At 35.8% G+C, this 21,604-nt stretch overlaps 1 protein-coding gene and 1 long non-coding RNA gene across 2 annotated transcripts; both read right to left on the reverse strand.

Moving 5' to 3' along the window:
* Nucleotides 1-8,954: 8,954 nt before the first annotated feature.
* Nucleotides 8,955-9,778, reverse strand: LOC120159946. Its single transcript, XM_039170437.1, has 3 exons — nucleotides 9,430-9,778; nucleotides 9,285-9,377; nucleotides 8,955-9,203 (listed from the first exon to the last, which is right to left on the reverse strand). Exons 1-3 carry the CDS (start codon nucleotides 9,676-9,678, stop codon nucleotides 8,970-8,972), a joined length of 576 nt encoding a protein of 191 aa, XP_039026368.1. The 5' UTR covers nucleotides 9,679-9,778; the 3' UTR covers nucleotides 8,955-8,969.
* Nucleotides 9,779-20,462: 10,684 nt separating this feature from the next.
* Nucleotides 20,463-21,525, reverse strand: LOC120160033. The gene is made up of 3 exons (XR_005519401.1): nucleotides 21,354-21,525; nucleotides 21,053-21,126; nucleotides 20,463-20,521 (listed from the first exon to the last, which is right to left on the reverse strand). It is a non-coding gene; the product is annotated as an uncharacterized LOC120160033 (long non-coding RNA).
* Between the last annotated feature and the right edge of the window lie 79 nt (nucleotides 21,526-21,604).

A 21,604-nucleotide genomic window follows, 5' to 3' on the forward strand; every position in this document is an offset into this window, starting at 1 on the left:
GTTTCAAGAGAAACAATCTCAAGGGTTTTATGTTTAGTTTCAAGTGAACGATTTCCAAATTTTGTATTTTGAGGAAAATCTGTCTCCAGCGAGACAAAATTTGTCTTAAAAGAAACAATCTCAAATGAGATTAATTTTGTTTCAAGTAAAATAACTTTGAAATTTATGTTATGAGGGAATTATCTCAAGCGATATGAAATTTGATTTGAGTAAAAACAATATCAAATGTTCGTGTCTTAAGGAAGATTGTCTCAAGCGAGACAAAGTTTGTTTTGAGAAAAATAATCTCAAGTGAGATCAACTTTGTTTCAAGTGAAACAAATTTGAAATTTGCATCTTAAAGGAAAAATGTCTCAAGCGAGATGAAATTTGTTTTGAGAGAAATTGTCTCAAGCGAGACAAAATTTGTTTTTAAGAAAAATTGTCTCTAGCGAGACGACAATTTGTTTCAAGAGAAACAATCTCAAAGGCGATAGATAATCTGCTTGTTCCTGCATATTGAGGAAATGCCTTCAGAAGATTGATCGTTCACTTCAAGATATTGAATCTGTAGATGACATTGTTTCTTCAGGTTAGAGACGTCTGATCATTTTCAAACTTTATTTCCTGAAATATCAATAAATGATGCATTTATGAATGACTATCCTGGATGTTATGATGGATGTCGAGATGAAGTTTATTTTATGTGTTTGATTTGATGAATTTTTTATTTGTCCTTATGAGAGAGGAAAATGTCTTTAATAAAGATAAGATTTTAAGTGAAAATTTTAAAAGTATCCTCATGAGAGGGAAAATCAAAGTCTTTATTGCACATGTGATGATGAATGTATGATGCCAAGATGTAAATTTCATGTAGCATGTATGCATGTGTTGATGTATGTTTTCTTGATCAATGGTGGGAATAATTGCATGAGCAGTCTTCATTCTATCCCTAATTTAGATATCTTCATTTTCCACTAGGTGTACTCTTGCAAACTTCGACATGCGACAAATTTATTTTCCTTGCCCCATCAAATTTTGACCCAAAAACTAAGCTTTCCTTACCCCAGCTTCGATCACGAACTTCTGAGAGATCTTTGTTGAATTCCAAGATATGCTTCCAGAGAGATTATCTTGTTTGAAAACGTTTTTCTTCCTTTGAAAAAACTTAATGAATAAAGAATATGTGAATTTTTATTGCCAAATGAACTAAAATAGTGCCCCATCTTTGGCTTCATAATTGAAGTAAATCACAATCCATGAGTTCATTGAATATCAAAAGAATCAACTGATTTTTAATCTTTTATAGTTACGAATCTTTGACAAATGTAAGGATCGACAGGTTGGTTACCTATATTTTGAGGTTTGATTCATCGATTCATCCTTTTTCCTTTTATCGATCATCATAAAAATTAGGACATGCCCCTCTTTCTTGATTTGACATTTGATCGAAGGCAGAAAAAATGACGCAACTAGTATAGTCAATTGCTAGCCCTTTTAGAATACTTCTATTTCAGTTCTCTGAAATCTTGCATTTGTTCAAGCTTCGTAGACTCCTCTAGCCAAGGCAATGCAGAAATACCAATCTAAAAATAAGATTTCTGAGTGCTCGTGTGAAATTGACTATAATAGGTGTTCCTTAACTCCCTTAGTCCATCTTCACCGAAACTTCTTAATTAGTAAATTCGATTCAATTTGCCATTGTTCGGCTAGCTGAATTCAGCTTTATTGTATATATATATATATATATATATATATATATATATATATATATATATATATAATTGCCTTTATTTGGCCAGTTGAAGGATTTATGTCGTCAAAAAGTCTTTGACTTGACAATCATAGTAGAGCAAACACTGAATTGCTACGTACTCGATCAATGTCATGGTTTGAATGTAATCTATTCATAAAGCCAAGGATTTCGAGTTTTTTCTATAACCAATTGCTTTAGTGGAATAGCTCAGTTTTATTATAATTATATTTTGGGTATACTATTCAATTTCTTAAGCTTGCCAAGGAGAAGTTGTTATAGTCTATGTGTTGTTAAAAGTAAAAAAAACTCACTGTTAGAGTTCAATTTCCAAGAAACTAACCTAAACTAGAGTCACCTACTCAACTATTCCATATGTGAAAATCATGATCATCATTGAACGTCATCAACGAAAGTATAAACCAATTAGCTTTGCAATATCATGTGAAAAATGCCTCAATTTGTCTGCTCCTAACACATACCTGAATGCCAAAACCTTAATTGATTCTACATATGAGGATAAAGTTAGCTTGGTCCCTTCAAGAGAAGGTGTGTATTCTGTTGTATATTTTGGAGTAGGATTAAGGGTTCTTATTTTGTAGGGTTCAATCTTGTCATTTGTCGAAGATTTACAACCTCAATTATTAAAGAGTTTTTAATTGAGTTGATATTCAAAGAATTTCAAGATTAAAATTTTCTTATTGCTTGTTACCTCAGAATGAAGCTTTTTATTTAAAATGTTTGAACGTCAAATGACTTACAACATTTAAACATAGGAAAAGATAAACAAGTTCAAACAAGATGATATGCTTTGATGAGAATGCAACAAAATTCCTGATTGTTGCCACATCCTACTCCTGATCAGAATGCAACATTACACATCGAATGTCTATGCCCTTGAATCAATCAGATCTTGGACCTTGCGCTTCAATACCCACAATTCTCAGTGGTGTGCCATGAGCACCAAATATGATAACTTTATATGACGTTAACATCATGAGATTTAGGATATGGAGCCTTTCTTGGTTTGGATTAAACTGAAGTTACAAGGTTCTTCTCAACTAGCATTGGGAGTAATTCCTCATATGTCATTGCAATTGGATTGATGTGAGTATTTTCACGAAACACCTTATGAGGTTTGGTCCCCTTATTAGCTAGATAAGATTCCACTATGTTAATCTCAGCTCTTTCCTAAATATCAATATATCTATTGCTTCTTATTATGTCATTCTTGACAGCTCTTTCGATCATTTGTCCACACATGATGATGTCAGAGAAACTCTTAGTGGCAGCTCATATCATGTAGTTGATATATGGCGATTTTAATGTATCGATGAATAAAGTGATGAACTCTCTTCAATCATTGATGGGTGCACTTGAGATGAAACATCACTCCATAGTTGTGCATATTGTCGAAAGCTCTCATCACTCTTCATTTCCATATTTTGCAGCGTTGTTCGATCAGGGGCCATATCATTCATGTGTTTGTATTGACCCAAAAAAGGAATGAGCTAAATCCTTCCAAGAGCGGATTCGAGTACGAATCAATTGATTATACCACCTAGAAGCGGGTCTAGTCAAACTGTCTTGAAAGTAATGGATCAACATCTAATCATTGTTAGTGTATCTAGTCATCATTCGAATAAACATTTTGAGATGGGTATTAGCGCAACTAGTTCCATTGTACATTTTAAAATTGGGCATTTTGAATTTGGGATGGAGCACCAAGTCATGAACTAAGAATAGTTCTCTTGCATTCATTTCATTATGAGAGTTTTGTCTTCTCATTTCCTTGAACGTCTCTATACCACTTTTTTAAGTTCTTAAGGATCTCATTCTTGGATCTTTTCATCTCATCAGGATTTGACATGTTGTGATCATTAGACTTATCTTGAGGATCTAACACAGTTGCACGAGTTTTAGTGGCAGAGAAGCCTACTTGGTGGCTTGAAAGCTTGTTGGGAAAAATGAGTATTTATGGATTAGCGTGTGCCATCACACATTCAGAGGTTTTTCTGGTTGAGGAAATCTTCTCTTTGCCTCTTTTTTGGTTGAGCCTAGTCAGTTTTGCTATAATTTAATCTACTAGGTTGCCTTGGTTTTGCAAGATGTGATCCACAGTGGCCTTTTGTGCTTGCTCCATTTTAACTTCCCACTCTGTTTGCATCCTTTGTAAATTCTCTTCCAGTTCTTTCTTAAACTTCTCAAATTTTGCTTTCATTCTCAGTACTATGTGAATGAAGTTAAACAGTTAGAAATACCTCCTCAGAGTCCTCCATGAGATAAATTCATGTATCCGTGATTAATGCATGTAAAATGCCTAAATGAATGCCATGAAGAATGGAATGATGCAAATGTAGATGCAAAAAGTGTTGATCCCAACGATGAATATCATAGAATAATTTTCATCAGAGATAAAAGACTTCACATTGCAAGATAATCCATTTTACGGACATGCTTTCGCTTGATGTTGAGTATGAAGTGGGTCATTTCTTCGTTTCGGACCTTTGTCCTTGAAAATGATGCCCCTCAAGAGCTCTTTAACCTAACTCCATTAATGGCCCTGCAATGTTAAAGTCAATGCATCACTTTTTGGTGGCTAACGATGAAATGATTGTAAATAAGACTCTACTGCTAGATTACTCCTCGGATCAATCGATCATCTTTCCATTCTCGAATGTTGCATGATCTTCGAGCAATTCTGTGTACGTGACTGCTTGATTGAAAACTTTTATCTCTCCTTGTGAAACTTTTCTCTTAAATATCCCTTTACGAATTAACATTTTTGCATTATGTCATGTCAATGAAATGCAATACAAAAAATGTGAAATGACACAAAAAGAAAATAAACGAGTTAGTACTAGTAAGATAATCAATATAATTAAAAGATGGCATTTAAATATAACACATACCCAATCATAGTATCTACCCGAGCATGCTTTCATTAAATAGCATTCCTACCCGGACATGCTTTCTACCCAAAATGATTTGTTTTCAAGAAATTGATCCTAACCGCATGGTATCTAGTTCGCATGCTTTTATTCAACAAAATTTAAAGAAAAAGATAAAGGTTCAGAATCATTCATCCTTCGTGTACACCTATTTTTAGCACCTATGACGGAAAGAGGTTCAGTATGCCTATACCCAGGGTGACCATTCTACGGTTCACGATATGCATGGTTTCGACACTATGAGGAAAGGGTACTCGAATTGTTCTTGATGTCGGTGCCCCCTTGGGCTGCCAAACCCTCAATCCTAACCCATTATAGGCATAAATGGATTGAGTTCAATTCGAGGGGATTCACTTCCTTATACCCATACGATGAATAAATCCCTACGAAGGTATAAGACATGTGTATCCCAGGGGTTATTTGCAAAAACTCATACGAAGAATAAATTCTTACGAGAGTAAAGCATTTACCCCGACTTATTTGGAATGAAGCACGAGTCTAGAGCTCAAGTCATGTAAATGCTCGTGATTTGTGTGAGGAGAAACATGCAAACCTTTGACTCAAAAGGAAAACGAAAAAACAAACTTGACAACAAAGCTGAAAATTTAAGTTAAATCATTAGTATGAAAAATAAAGAAATTAAAAACTTCAATAAATGGATCATAAGTTAACTATAGACTCAAACCCATAATTTCCACCACAACGACAATATGTAAGCGACTTACAGCCTGACTCTTTAAAAAAAGGTCCTCAGCAGAGTCGCCAAGCTGTCATAACCATTTTTTTTAAAAACAATTAAGGTTAAAAATAATTATGATTTTAACTTGATAAGAAATCTTGAAATTTGCAATCATCCGTCGGGAAAGCTATCTCAACTATTTCTCATTTGTAAAAGAATATTTTATCTTCCAATATAAAAAACACAAATCGAATATAAATTTCATATCGACATTTTGCATAAATAAAATAAATTGCTATTTAGAGAAACTTGTCTAGCATCATTTGAAAAAAATAAAGAATAAAAATGAATTAATTTGTGAAATAAACTCTTTTTATTTCAAGTTCATATTTTGTTCGAACGTCGTATCGGATCACACTACTTTTTCCAAGTAGTGCTTTCCATGCCCATTCTACAATTAAATGCTCTTGAAATTTTTTGAGTACAAAAATGTTGAAAATGAATAAAACGAATATTTTGTACAATCATTTGAAACCAATTTCAAAAGGGTAAGGAACACATACACGTATTCATAAATACAAGTACATAAACATAATATGTAAAATAGATGACCATATATGAACACTCAAAATACGTATACAAATATTTAATATAACAACAACCCATGCAAAGTGATATTTACAACAAAATACATACACTTATCTTAAAATGTTAATGTGCAGTAAATAAATAAAACAAATATCAAACCAACAAAATAAAAAAAATAGGGGCTAGACAGGTAATAATCCATTTATTTTTTAGACTAACCAGTGATTAATTTACATATAATAAAATATAGGGATTAAAGGCACAAATAAACTGAAATCAGACAAACATTAAATAAAAAAGACTAAAATGAACTAAATACAAATTGCTAGGTCAAGCCAAATAATTAACCCAAAACATTGAAGCATATGCATGATGACTAAAACATAAAAATGGAAACATGAAAGGCTCAATACATAAATATCCAATTTCATTTCAAACCAACATACCATATTACGAAACTCAGGGGACTAAAATGCAATTTCCCCTAATATGAAAACACATGAATAGGGGAAGACGAAACTACGTCGTTTCGCCTTGGGTATTTAAGCCCAAGCTTAATCCCCTCATTCTCCTCATTTCTTCCTTAGCTCCAGAAAAGAAAAAGAGAGAGTTTCTCAAAACTCTCTCAACTTCCCTTCGTTGGGGAAGAGGTAGTCGTCTTCCACCTACGGCACACACGACTGCTCAGGGCGGCCCACGGTGGTCAGAGGAAAAAAAGACCCCAAAAGGTCTCTCTCGTCCTCCTTAACCCAAACCTTAGCCTCCCTTAGCCTAAAAATTACCTTAGCACCCTAGATTTAGGGTTTACCTCTCGAAGGAAAAAGGCTTCGGCGACCTTCGGCTTCCCACTTCGAACCGAGGTAAGAACCTCTCCTTTTGTGATTTTTTCTTTTGTTGTATTTGATTTTTTCTCTCTATGGTTCCTCTTTTTCTTTTCACTGAAAGCCCTCTCTTCTTTTTTCCTCGTTTTTTTTCTCTGGTTTCTGTTGATTTCTTCGAATGGTTTCTCTTTGTTTTTTTTTTTTTTCTTTCAAGTTTTCTCTCTCTTCTTCTCACCGAAAGCTCCCCTTTTAGTATGTTGCTTCTGCTTTTTATTTGCTTGCCTGATAGACTTTGGGTGACTTGTGGATTGACAACCCCAGATTTTATTGGGATGTCTTTTGTACAAATATATATATTTGTTTATTTCTAATTGATTTGCTTGGTTTGACTAATGGGTGATATTTGGCTGAAACGGCGGGGGCAGGAGCAACTAGGGTTCCTAGAACCTTGATGTGATATGGATAGTTAGATCTGAACAGATCCAACGGCTGGGCTAGCTGGCAACTGAAGCATTAGGACAAAAACCCTAGTGGGTTTGGGTTGATGCTTTGGGCCAGTTCGGGTCTGTTATTTGTAACGGGTCGGATCTTGGGGGAACCCAAATCGGGTGGGCTTGGATGTTGGGTCACGTGTTGGTTGGGGTATTGTATTTATATTTTGGGCTTCAGTTTCGTGCCTACAAAAAAATGTAATAATAATAATAAATAAATGAAACCCGAACATAAACGGATGTCTACAATATCTTCCCATCCATCTTCTCTTTATTGTCAAGTTTTGCCTGAAGTGTCGTTTGCATAGATTATTAATTTTATAAATAATTCTCATTGCAATTCTCGTGTAATTAATGTGCCAAAGTCATTCTTATGATTGAATTTCTTTTACAATGATTGTTTTGCTCAATATACATGTGCATAAGAGCTAAGTTGTGCTTCAGCTACACTTCTGAGACATTATTGATATTTTGATTGAAATTAAGGGTTCTCTCTCTTCCCTGCCATTGCTATGGTGAGAATTTAACGTGAATATTTATTTCTTACAGATTGTATGACACGGCTCTTAGACTTGGTAACCTTCAAGCAGAGTTCAAATTACCAATAACTCCTGAGGAGTACGATAAAGAAAAGTTTGGTCTTGTTGAAGTGGTTTATGAATGGGCAAAGGTTTCACAACTCAACATACTGATTACTCATTCAACCTTTTTTTAATATTCTGGGTTATTACAAGGGATAGTATATGTTTAAAATTTTCTTAGCCAATTGATATCGTACACATATCTTGCAAATACAGTTGCTCAAACCCGGATCTTGTATGGGGAACATTATTTTTTTACCATTGAAGTCCCTCAACAGATTCGATTACTCATTAAACCTCGATCTAGGTTTTGGTTCGTCATCTTATATCTCCCTTGTTGCAGGGTACCCCATTTGCTGATATTTGTCAGCTCACGGACGTTCCCGAAGGCCTTAGAGTGCGAACAATTGTCAGGCTGGATGAGACTTGTCGTGAATTCAAAACTGCTGCTGCTATAATGGGTAATTCCTCACTTTACATGAAAATGGACTCTGCTAACAATGCCATAAAGCGTGATATAGTTTTTGCAGCTAGTTTGTACATCACTGGAGTGTGATCTTGTGCATTATTCTGGGATTAACGATTGTGACATAGCCAAGTTAATAGATGTTGACGCAAAACAAATTTTAACCATTTTGCCTTCCCTTAGTTTTAGAAGGCAGCATATTGAGATTTTTTCCACCTGCGGATCAGGTTAGAACCTGTCATTTGACCTTGGACTTACCATCACCTTTTTCAAACTTGATTTTTATATTTGGTGTCTCTAAAAGCATGATTTGGATATCTACTTGGTCCCTTTTGGGAAACGGTTCGATTTGATACATCATCAATGGAGCTTAGATAATATATTTTATCGAGCTCGAGTTTGAGTTTGGGATAAATCTCAAACTTGTCATTGTTCAAGTTTAGCTCGGTCATATTATACGAAGATACATTCATCTTTTATTTATTTAAGCTTGCTATAGATACATAGCATAAGCAATTCTAGATCACAATCTAGTTAAAGATACAAAATCATATAAGTATTGTGAATGTCAATTGTTTTCAATATCTAAATTCAAAACACATAGGAGGTACTTGAAAAACGCTGACGGTTCACCAAATTCAACTATCACTCCTGTTAGGCTTACCTGAAGCCGAATAAATCTGGAAAATGTAAACAAAAGTTGAGACAAATCATGTTGCATAGAATGAAATAAATGATGTTTATTTTGGTATTTACCGCATCTGGAGCAGCTGGTATCCAGTCGTTGGTTGCTGGGTTTCCCTTACAAGAGGAGTGGCAACTGGTAACTGAATCTGGTTCTAGACTAAAGTTTCTGCCATTTGTGTCAGCTACTCTGATGAAACCTGTTCCTGTCTGAAATCCAAACCCTCATAAAATTTTATTATCATAATCAAAGAGAACAGTAGGTAACAAGAACACAGATTTCATTTGTACCGTGTGGTGTTGTTTGTCAACACAATTGAGATCCTTATAATATTCGGTCTTCACGAATTCGTCTCCCACTTCATTTCCATTGTACACTATTTTCTATTTTCAAATTTCCGAGGAAAACAACAAAATGAAACCAGAGAGCTTGGACCTGGGGATAATTAAAGCAGCTTATAACTTTCTTTCTAGTAAAGGGGGGAAACTGACCTGGGCTCATTCTCCAAACGCTGAAACTCGAGGTATTCGGGGATATCGCCGGCGGCAGCGAGAGTGGCGTCGACGTAGTTAGAAGAATACTCACTTCGTTGAGGCTTAGTGTGACGTTTAGGTGCTTTGTCATGGAAGTATTCCCTGGTCTGCTCCTCCATTTTAGCTTCCTCTTCCAGTGATAAGTGCACATCGCTCCTATTAGGTCTGCTACAAGACTCCATTTTGTTACCTTTCAAAACTAAGGTAGTTTGCTGGAGCTTTTATTGCCAATCAGAAAGAGATATTCGTTTGCTTAGATATTTTGGACCAAAATATCAACTACCCTTGAAATATCTATGTTCACAACCTTATCCATTCAATTAGATTTGGTCCAAAGTAGGTGATACGCAGCTATCACGTATGGGCTGGTTTTTCTTTTCTTTCGACCTACGAGTTTAAGATATTAGAATGCTTTTATTTTCATCATCAAATTTTTAAAAATTATATTAGAAAAGTTGATTTTAATAGAACGAACCAAGTGAGTTTATTGGTGAAAGAATTGTTTTTGTTCTTTTAAAATCTTAGTTCAAGTACCATAAATGATAGAGGTGTGAGCATTCAATGTCGAAAAATTAAAAACAATTATATTTAAATAAATATTATTTTATTCTTACATCATATTAATAAAAAAAACTGAATCTTAATATTGTTTTCATTATGATCATTACTTTCGGTTATCTTCAACGGTATTTGATGTGACACGTAAATATATTATTTTCCTTAATATATTAATATTTTTCAAGAAGATGCAGTTAATTATTATGAAGGGTCTATTTGTTTTATTGAAAACAGTTTTCGAAAAATGAAATTTAAAAAATAATTTGGAAAATGTTTTATAGAAATATAAATCATTTTTCAGAAAATATTTTTCAGTGTTTGGATGATACATTGTAAAATGTTTTACATTGTTTGGATAATTTTCCTTAAAACAGTTTTCATAATCTTTTTTTAATAAAGAAACTGTAGATATTGAATATGTTTTATTATTTATTATTTATAAAAAACTGAGAGAGTTTATTGATTATTATCTTGTAGCGCAAGGTAATGCCAGATGTAACGGTTCTAAGAGAGTTTGTTACCTTTTCCTTTATGTAACCTAGCTTGAAGTTCATAACTATATTTACTTTTTTCAGCCATAAAACCTAGTGAAAGATTCGATGACTGAGGCAAGTAACCTTTAGGTGTACAAGGATCTATATACATTTCATTGTGAAGAGAGTCAGCATCCGCATTAGGGCAAGAAAAAAACGTAACGAAACATATAAGCATATTACTTAACTAACTAGTAAGTCCGCATAATCTCTATTAAAGGTAACAGATTGTATGAATATATTCAACAAAAAACTGACTCAAACAACCTTTACGATACATCCCTCATGAATACGCCATAATGACCAAAGGTAAAAGAAAACTTTTAGAATTAAATATTCCACCAAGCATAAATAATCAAAACCATAATATACGAACACTGTTCATACCCAAATCTAGATCTCTTCCTTAAGCTTTAAATTGCAAGACTCATGGAGATGATTAAATTACAATCCAGCATGAGAGAAATTCCTAGTTGGAGTTCAATGCATAATTTCAAGCACTTCTAAGCCTGCAAAACTTTGGCATAAAGCAGAAACGGCAAAACATACCGGGACTGTTCCCTCAATGATTCTTGAGCAACATTCTGAATAAAGAAATGACAAAAGTTAAAAGCTCCTATGTCAGCCTTGAATTTCTTGACAGAATTTCTAATAACATGCTACAAAACTCACAATGCAAAGCCATATCGAAATGATAACTAATACTAGTTAGAAGTTAGATACGCATTATATCGATATTGTCACAATCACTTTCAGAATTTATGAACAAAAAAATATTCTCAGTCCAGTTGATTTTGGCAATGAAAAACATCCGAAACATCTCATTCGAATTGCAAGAAAGTTAAACCAATTTTTTTAAAGCCTACGATTGAAACACAACAACAAACAAACAAAATAGTTAGAGAAAATAACCTCAGTGACCAAAAATCCCATATAATATACGATTTTAACCAACTTTTTCCGGATTTGCCAAAATGACCAACAAAATCGCAATGCGATCGCTAATTCACAACGCGATCTCCATTATCGCAAATCAGTTTCCAGATTCGCAACGTGATTATTACTATCGTAATGCGATTTTCCAATTTCGCGTTGCGATTTTCCCAATTCGCAATGCGAATAAGTAAATCGCAATGCGAATTTGGAAAATCGCAATGCGAATTTGGAAAATCGCAATGCGAATTTGGAAAATCGCAATGCGATACTGACTATCGCAACGCGATAATACAAAATCGCAATGCGAATTTGGAAAATCGCAATGCGATACTGACTATCGCAACGCGATAATACAAAATCGCAACGCGATACTGACTTTCGCAACGCGATACTGACTTTCGCAACGCGATTCTGACTTTCGCAACGCGATTCTGACTTTCGCAACGAGATTCTGACTATCGCAACGAGATAATACAGAATCGCAATGCGATTTTCAAAGTTCACAACAGGTTTTAGTTTCGCAACACAAATTTTTTGTGTATATATCTACGCAGCAGCAACAACTCATAACCTAAATCCCTAAATCGCAACTCATTCCATCTCCATCTATCACTCTCTCCGGCGACATCCGTTCCTATATCCAACGACATCCTTCCCCATCCGGCAACAGGTCTTAGTTTCGCAGCTCGTTTGTTTAGTAAATTAATTTACAACCATGAAATCATCTAATGTTGATCATGTTTGGATATATTTGTGTTTTGGAGGGTCATGAGAGAATGTTCATGGTGTTTTACAATATATGCCTTTACCCATGAATCTTCAACTAAAACTGTCATTAAAAAAGTTAACTTATGAAACTCTAATGTTACGTGTTTCAAAGTAGAGCCCCTAAGTGGATTTAGGCTATCTTATCAGAGAAATGGTAAAGTTTATTTGTTAACCGACAATGAAGATGTTGAACGATTCATTGCTTGCATTAGTATTTCAAGTGATGATGTTACATTGTATGTTGTTGAACCTAGAAGTAGTATTGTTGGGTCAGTAGCGGGTAGTAATCAACTAAGTTTTTCTCAAAACCCACAACCTTTCTCTAATCCGAATCCCAATCAACTTTCAGCACCAAATTCCGGTTTTCATATTGACCAATTAGACGATGATGAGCCAAGAGAAAAAATTGTGAGTACTAGTCAGTATTCGAAATTTGATCTTGGTCAATACCCGGACTTTGATATTGGTCAATACTCGGATTTTGATGATGTTTCAGAAGAAGAAACAGACCCTGCGTGTAATGATTTTGATATTGGTCAATACCCGAATTTTGATGATGAAACAGCCGTTGCCGAGGAAGATGTTGTTGATGATAATGAGGAGGAAGTTACGACTGTGAATGAACATGTTGAACATCCATTCTGCAATTCATATAATCCTGAAGAAGAAAAAGAAGAAGAAAAAGTCCCCGAAGAAAAGAAAATGCCATGGGAGTATAACTGGAATATGCTAGAATTACTTCAGCTACCGGAAGAAGAGTTGGTAAAGAAAGCAGTTGATTGTTACACAAAAGTTATTCGTATCAAGAAAGATGATTGTTTTGATACAAAGGAAGACTTGAAGATAGCTTTGTATACGAAATGTGTGGAAGATGACTATCAACTAAAAGTTAACAAATCAAGCAAAGATCGTTTCGAAACAAGGTGTATGATTGACAAAAACTGTACGTGGCGTATGATTGCAAAGAGGATAAAAGATTGCGAAATGTTTCAAGTTAGGACTTTTATTGATAAACATACATGTTCAAGAACCCAAGTTTTTCCTCACCATAGACAGGCAAACAAAAAGGTGTTGGGTGGTTTTCTGGCTGAGTTAATGTTTTTGAATGGCAGGGTATATCGGGGACATGAAATTATGACTGACATGAATGCTCGGTTCAAGATTAGTATATCATATTCTCAAGCTTGGAGAGCCAAATGTTATGCCTTGGAATTGTTGAGGGGGTCGCCAGAAGCATCGTTTGCCCAACTGCCGGCTTATTGTCACAATTTAAAGCTGAAAAATCCTGGGTCGGTAACTCATATCAAAACAGATAGAGATGGACGCTTTGAGTTGTTGTTTATCGCCATTGGTGCTGCGGTTAGTAAATCAATATAATTCTGTTGACTCATTTTTGTTAGTTACATGCATTTCACATTTAAATGATTATATTTCTTGTGTATATTATTTTGTAGATTCGTTCGTTTATTACTTGCATGCGCCCAGTTATTATAGTTGACGGAGCACATTTGAAAGGTCGATACCTTGGAGTAAACTTATTAGCAGTAGCCATGGATGCTAACAATGGGATATTGCCAATAGCTTACGGGGTTGGCAAATCTGAAACCTCTGATTCATGGACATGGTTTATGGGGCATCTTAGGGATTGCATAGGTCTTATTAGCAATCTGACAATCATATCTGATAGGGCAAACTCAATTGACAACGCTGTTAGAAGGTGTTTCCCAGATGCTTTTCATGAACTTTGTGGTGTTCATTTGTATAGAAATCTAAAATCAAGGTCTGCTGGTATAAAAAATCACAAATGGACATACTGGAAGGCTGTAAAAGCTTATCAGGAAGTGGATTTTAATAAGCATATAAATTGTTTAAGACGTGTTTTTCCTCAGTGTGCTCAAACACTAGAAGATGTCGGGTTTGAAAGATGGTCAAGAGTACATCAACTTGGAGCAAGATATGGTTTCATGACGTCTAATAGTGCAGAATCAATCAACGCTCTAAGTCGTCATTCCCGGAAATTACCCATTACTATGTTAATGGAGTTTTTTCGAGCCTCTATTCAACAGTGGTACTACAAGAAAAGAAACCATGCAGGTATTATTTCTTTAAATTCGTAACTTATCATATATTTTACTAAGTATTATTTATTTAAATTTACAGGAACATTGGAACATCGTGTTACACCATGGACAGAAAAAAAGATAACGAAACGTGTTGTGAAGTCAACGTCATGGAGAGTTGAACCATGTTCAAACACTTTGTTTGAAGTACTGGATAATAACTTAAATGGGCTTGTCGATCTAAATACAAAGACGTGTAGTTGTATGAAATGGAAAACATCTGGTTATCCATGTGGCCATGTTATAAAAGTTTCTCTTCATCTAAACCAAGATGATTCAAGCGCATACGCTATGGATTGCTACACTACAGAAGTATATCGACAGACTTATGGCGAGATTGTCTACCCTATTCTACATCCTTCTGAGTGGGACATACCAGATGACTTACAAACAGTTTTGCCACCAGCCATGGACAGAAGGCTATTCCATCACAATCATCTTTTCCTCTACCAAAATATGGATCCTCATCAAAATCCAAAGCTCATATGGTGTCAAGAAAAAGGCAATCAAAATCGCAATCATCTTTAAAATCCCAATCACAACTGGCTTCACCTTTTGGGACTGTTAACTTAGGTGATTTTTAAATGCAAACGTTGTATTATGTAGATTTTATGTGTGAACTTTTAACATTTTCAGTTAGGCATGTATTAGTAACTTGAGTTTGAAAATTGCTATGATCTGTTCAGTTGTTATCACTTCTTAGGCAATCATTTGACTATCGCAACACGGAAATGACGTTCGTAATCATCTTAATGTCTATCGCAATGCGAAATGAAAATTGCAACGAGAGAATCGCAATGCGAAATGAAAATCGCAACGAGAGAATCGCAATGCGAAATGAAAATCGCAACGAGGGAATCGCAAAGCGAAATGAAAATCGCAACGCGAATTTAGTTTCGCGTTGCGATTTTCATTTCGCGTTGTGATTCTCTCGTTGCGATTTTCATTTCGCGTTGCGATTTTCATTTCGCATTGCGATAGTCATTTTTTCCTTCAACATAATGCAGATTGAAATCAACAAAATCAACCATTACATTTCAATCAATTAAACAAGCACAAATAAGAATTATGTTCACGTCAATTAAACAAATCAACTTTTACAAATCATCTTTTACAAATCAATTAAACAATCAAAAAATAAACAATAATTCTTATTTCCTCATCTACTATTGAATCAACTTTTGTAGCCATACATCATTTTCACGCAGCTCACTTCTGAGATTAACCTGCATAAACCAAACATTTGCTCAAACAACACTTTCTACACATCTAAAACCTACAAACAACAAATTATTGAATTCTAGGTACTTAACCAAACATTTTCAAACCACAAGCCTATAAACTTACCAATTGTTTATGGACATTTTTATAACACGGATGCAGGTAGGCAGCGTCTCGTATATATCAATCTAGCCATATAATACCGAAACCACAAGCCTACTGCAGCTCTATCTCTATCGGTGGGAGGTAGATACTTTATACTTCCTGTGATCAAACGCTCCAACGCCAAGCATACGAGAGGACCATAATCCCCTCTAGGTCCTTTCATTTGTTGTGGTGTGGTCTCGTCTCTGCTAACTGTAATATTGAGCTTCTTTGGCTTCTTGTTTCCAGAACGAGTCCAATAATTTATCGCATCCAAGAATTTAGCCAAATGAGAGCTCCATCCCTTAATAATATCTCTTAAATCAGCCAATGATATGTAATTTATCATGCTGTCATATACTATTGCCTTAAGGGATGGGAGCTGAAGCTCGACGAGAAGCCAATGTTTACGTTCCAAAACAGGGATAAACACCTACAATCATAAGTAATAATTCATTCATTTACGCACTTATTTATGAATACCTTTAAACTCAATCTAAAATAAATACTAACCTTATCGACCTCCCACCATGCAGGATAAAGTTTAGCTTGTCCATTGCCCAACGCAAATGATTCATCTCGTTGATTCTTCAAATGAACGGCGTTAAAAGACGTCGGCATAATTGTATATCGTGTATTTCTTTTATTTTCCTTAAGTTTCCTAATTATTAGAAGACGTGACACCCACACATCGATATGTTGTTTTACAAAAAAAGACATATATTAGTAACTTACATAAATTTAAAAACAAATAATCAAATTAAAATATAAGAAAAATATAAGACTTACCCCTCCATCGAAATAGCCATTGTCTTCGACCCCTAATAATACGCCCCACCAAGACCAACCAAGCAACAAATAGATATCATCGTTGAGCTTGCATATGTCAGTGAAACACCCCTAGCTCCGCTCATGTAGATAAAAATCAACTGCGGTCTTAGCCCAAAGGGTGTTATCCAGAATTGTGTCCGGTAGTTGTCTCTTCTCCACTTCAGATACTGGTATGGTACTGGCCGGTAACTCATACGAGAGCCAACTTGAATCCATCATGTCCGGCATGTCAGAGGGTTTCTCAAGAATCCTACATATGACGCCATGTGAATCGGGCTCTTGAATGGTGGGAGGGACCTCTTCAACGATGACAATGGCCTCTTGAATGGTGGGAGGGGACTCTCGAGGAATGATAGGGGCCTCTTCAACGATATGAGTTGACTCTTGAGGGATGACAGGCGAGTTGGGCTTCTTCTTGTGGTGTCTTAGCACTATTGGGGTATACGGAGACTTAATAGCAGGTGCACGCCGTCTGATGCGTGAACTCTGTCGTGCAAGAAAAACCCGACGTAAAGCATCCACCTTATCGGTCCGCTAAATAATTAAATACAAATATCAGTAAATAAACAGACATGATATTTAAACAGTGAAAACAAAGACAAATATGTTTCAAACTTGCATTGAATTCACCCAAGTCATTATTCTATCATAGTTCACAAAATGCATCAGATAACAAAGGCAAATATGTTTCAAACTTGCAACACTGTCAACTTAGTATTTGTCTTTGTCTATTGGTTGAAGTAATGCAATTCATTCAAGTTTCAATTTGCAGAAGAAGAATAGTTTCAATTGGCAGCAAACGAACAAATTTACTTTCAACCAAAAGACAAAACAAAGACAAATACTAACTTCACAGTGTTAAACAATACACAGTTTAGCAGAATTGGCAGCAACCGAACAAATTTACTTTCAACCAAAAGACAAAACAAAGACAAATACTAACTTCACAGTGTTAAAGAATACACAGTTTAGCAGAATTGGCAGCAACCGAATAAATTTACTAAGCAATATAAGTGAAATGGTTAATCTAAGTGAAATTACGAGTAAATTTATCATCAAGTTAATTATGAAAAATCTTAAACTTACCTCGTTGCGTAGAGTATGAACCTCATTCTACAACGATACTACCATCTCACGTAGAGCGGCAACCTCACCACGTAAAGTAGACACCTCCACACGCCATGCACCATCATTATCGCGTAGAGTACCGATCTCCTCACGCAAGGCATTGACCTCGTCACGTAACTCCCTTGACTCATCTCGTGGAGGTGAAGAACAGGGAGATAGAAGTCGTGGCATCTTTGCCGGTCGCCTATCATGAGGTGATGGTGGAGAAGAGGCTCGATGATGTGACGGGATAGGTGATGACTCTCGTTGTAGAGGTGTATAGTCGGGTCGATCGGGTGATGGCTCTGGGTGAGGTGATGGCTCTCGAAGTGGAGGAAGTGGAGGCTGCTCATCATTCGTTCCATCAAGAAAACGCTGACTAGCTTGCCACCAATCAGTGGCAAGCTCAGCCTCCGTGGGTGTCAGTCTCATTAATGGAGTGTTGGCCTCCTAAAAATATAAAAACTCAAACAAAGTTAAACGTCTACTATTAATAACTTGTTTATATATGATAGTATTTGTGTTAACTTACATTATTTATTGTCGCATATGGTATTAAGTCTTCCCAATCCAACAGACGTTTCCTCTTCCAGGAAATAGCCCTAGGAATATGATTTGAGGTTTTTAATGTATATGTCCGCATGCTGGGGAAAGCCTCGAATATCCAAATCTACAAACAATATAATAACAAACATTAGTAATTGTTAAATAATTAATTATAATTTTGAAAACATTATATAGAAATTCTTACCTTAAAGGCCCAAACAAAGCCTGACAAAGTGTATTTCGACCCATCGCCCCGCAAACTTTTGCGGTCATCAAAGGCAGACGACAACTTAGTCCAGGTAGCTTTCCATATATACGAACCCTACGGAAACAGATTCCATGCATTTAGGTCCTCTACCAATAATATTAGCTCCTGAGGAATAGGTTGTCTGGCCTCTCTGCCTAAAAAGCCGGCATACAAAAGTAGTAGAAGGCATACTCGGACAACATCGACGTCATTCATCCGAGTAAAACCATCTTTATTATTAAACAATTTCTTCATGTCGTCGACGTGTAAGTTCGGCTTCTCTATTGACTCATCAGGAAAAACCCTGGATAACCATGATGGGCGGGTGATATGACTAGTGTACCGGCCTACATCATCGTGTTCGAATCGTAGACCAGTGATTAAGCAGAACTCCTTCCGCCCAAAACAAGTATACGCCGGTGGAAAATGAAACCATATCTCTTCCTCACCACGTTGTATACTGTCGGGTAGATCGCTAGTCATGGTCTGAAGCCACAAATGGGTCAAATTAGCATCTCCACCCGGATGCTGTACTCTCAGCCATGGCCCGAAGCAGGTTTCCTCAAACAATTTTTTTTGTGCAGGTGAAAGCTTCGAAGCAATTGTAGTGGCTAGGCTAACTTTATTCCTTAATGTCAATGAAGCCGAAAAAAATTTCTACAAAAACAATAAACATACCAAGTTAGATATACCAAAAACTACACTGTGAAGATATACCAAAAACAATAAACATAAATAGTAGTTTATTCTTGAAACTAAAATTTGCAACACTGTTTTGTCTTTTGGTTGAAATGAAAATCGCAACGAGAGAATGAAAATCGCAACGCGGAAATGACTTTCGCAACGAGAGAATCGCAACGCGAAATGAAAATCGCAACGAGAGAATCGCAACGCGAAATGAAAATCGCAACGAGAGAATCGCAACGCGAAATGAAAATCGCAATGCGATTTTGGTTTCGCGTTGCGATAGTCATTTCCGCGTTGCGATTTTCATTCTCGAAACTATTCTTCTTCTGCATTACTTCAACCAAAAGACAAAACAAAGATAAATACTAACTTCACAGGGTTAAATACTAAACAGTTTAGCAGTATTGGCAGCAATCGAATGAATTTAATAAGAAATCTAAGTGAAATGGTTAATCTATTATTGAAATTACCAGTAAACTTATCATCAATTTCAATATGAAAAACCTAAAATAATGCAAAAATTTCAAAATAAAAATAATTAAAAAAACTAACCATCGGAGGTTGATTTTCCATTTCTGAATGATTGTGAGGGATTTCTGACCGTGAATGGTTGTGAGGGATTTCACCGACGATGGGGACGGAAATCTTCGGAGATGGGGACGGATTTCGCCGTAGAGAGTGAGAGATGGAGATGAGACTGAGTGTTGTGATTTTAGGTTTGAGGTTATGAGTTGCGATTACTGTGGACGGTTCAGTTTCCGATATATTAAGAAAAAATTTGTGTTTGGAATTTGAAAAAAAAATACGCGTTAATACGAATGGCGCTATGTAAATCGCATTGCGATAGTCATATTCGCATTGCGATTTACGTATTCGCATTGCGAATTATGAAAATCGCAACGCGAATACGTAAATCGCAATGCGAAATTGGAAAATCGCATTGCGATAGTAATAATCGCGTTGTGAATCTGGAAACTGATTTGCGATAATGGAGATCGCATTGCGAATTAGCGACCGCATTGCGATTTTGTTGGTCATTTTGGCAAATCCGGAAAAAGTTGGTTAAAATCGTATATTATATGGGAATTTTTGTCACTGAGGTTATTTTCTCAAATAGTTAATGCATGCAAAGGTTATCTGGCCAAAATGAAGAAAGCTATGGCTATAGAGATTGTAAGTGAAATTCCCAAACTTGATGGAGCGTGAGAACTTAAAGGAATAAACTCATTTGAGACGAAGGTTACCTGAAATAAGTATAACAGCAAGTCAATGGTGATCTTATGAGTGCTTCTCAACCTATACATTAAGTACAACAAGTAAAAAACATACATAATGCCATGAAATGCATTTGGCTATTTGCAATGAATTGAAGTTATAACTTCTTGTTCTTTTAACATCTGCTTTATCAGACATTGTGTATAGTTCTGTTGCTTTAAGCAGCAGTAACGTCTTTAACAACAATAGTTTTTTGCATGTTAAAGCCTGTTTTTCGTAGTGACATCAACTTGTTTTTTTTTTTCTGGACAGCCAACAAAGTGTAGTTCATAGCTCACACTAAACACCAACTTCATAGTTACAAGTTCAACAAAGAAAGATTTATGGATTATGACCTAATCTGAGATATCATTTCTCAATACACAAGATATAGCTTCAAAGGAGCAAAAATCATGTTTATTAGGAGCAAAAAATTAAACAAGAAATTGCTTCAAGGAACTCTAGTCTCTAGTGCATAGAGCCATTAATTAGAAGCTCAAATGACTTGTAAATTCGGGTGTGGAAGAATCCAATTAACTCAATCAAACGACGGGAGTAAAGATAACAACAAACCTGAGCAGATGCCCCGCCAAGCATACCCAGTGCATAGTTTGCAACAACCCAAGCATAGATTTCCTCATCAGAGCCTGAGACATAAAATCCAAAAATTAGCCTAAAGGTATGGACCAGGGATTTGAAACTACAATATAAACACAATACTGAAATATTTCCAGCCTTGACAACAGGAGTGATCTTTATTTAAGCCCTGGATACGAAAAAAGATGAAAAGGAAAACTCATCTTTCAGATCTTTAGCAACACGAAGAAAAGGAGATCAAGGAAGATGAAAAGGGAGAAGATGAAATGAGAGATACCTAAGAAGACAACCGCCCGTCTCGCCGGTGAGAAGGATTCTAAACAGTCGATCAATTTCTGGTATGGAGCAAGGGACGGGAGAACCAAAGACCGTGTTTTCTGTGTGGAGCAAGGGACGGGAGAAAGCTGGAAAACAACTTACCCTTTTCCAAACGATAAGTCGAAATACCGTGTTTTCCTCTTCCTTTTCCATTGACCGTAAAATATTTTTCGTTGACACGGGTGTTTTACGGGAATCAAACACAGAAAA

The sequence above is a fragment of the Hibiscus syriacus genome, unplaced genomic scaffold, assembly GCF_006381635.1.
Source record: "Hibiscus syriacus cultivar Baekdansim isolate YM2019G1 unplaced genomic scaffold, ASM638163v2 tig00111388_pilon, whole genome shotgun sequence".
Taxonomy (NCBI): domain Eukaryota; kingdom Viridiplantae; phylum Streptophyta; class Magnoliopsida; order Malvales; family Malvaceae; genus Hibiscus; species Hibiscus syriacus.

Bases quoted from the DNA above. Each gene is read 5' to 3' on its own strand.
- LOC120159946 (XM_039170437.1), bottom strand. From the start codon at position 9,678: ATGTGCACTTATCACTGGAAGAGGAAGCTAAAATGGAGGAGCAGACCA. The intron at 9,378-9,429 runs GTCCAAGCTCTC...ATTTGAAAATAG, and splicing joins GCTGCTTTAATTATCCCCAG to AAAATAGTGTACAATGGAAA. The intron at 9,204-9,284 runs GTACAAATGAAA...TTTGGATTTCAG, and splicing joins TTGACAAACAACACCACACG to ACAGGAACAGGTTTCATCAG.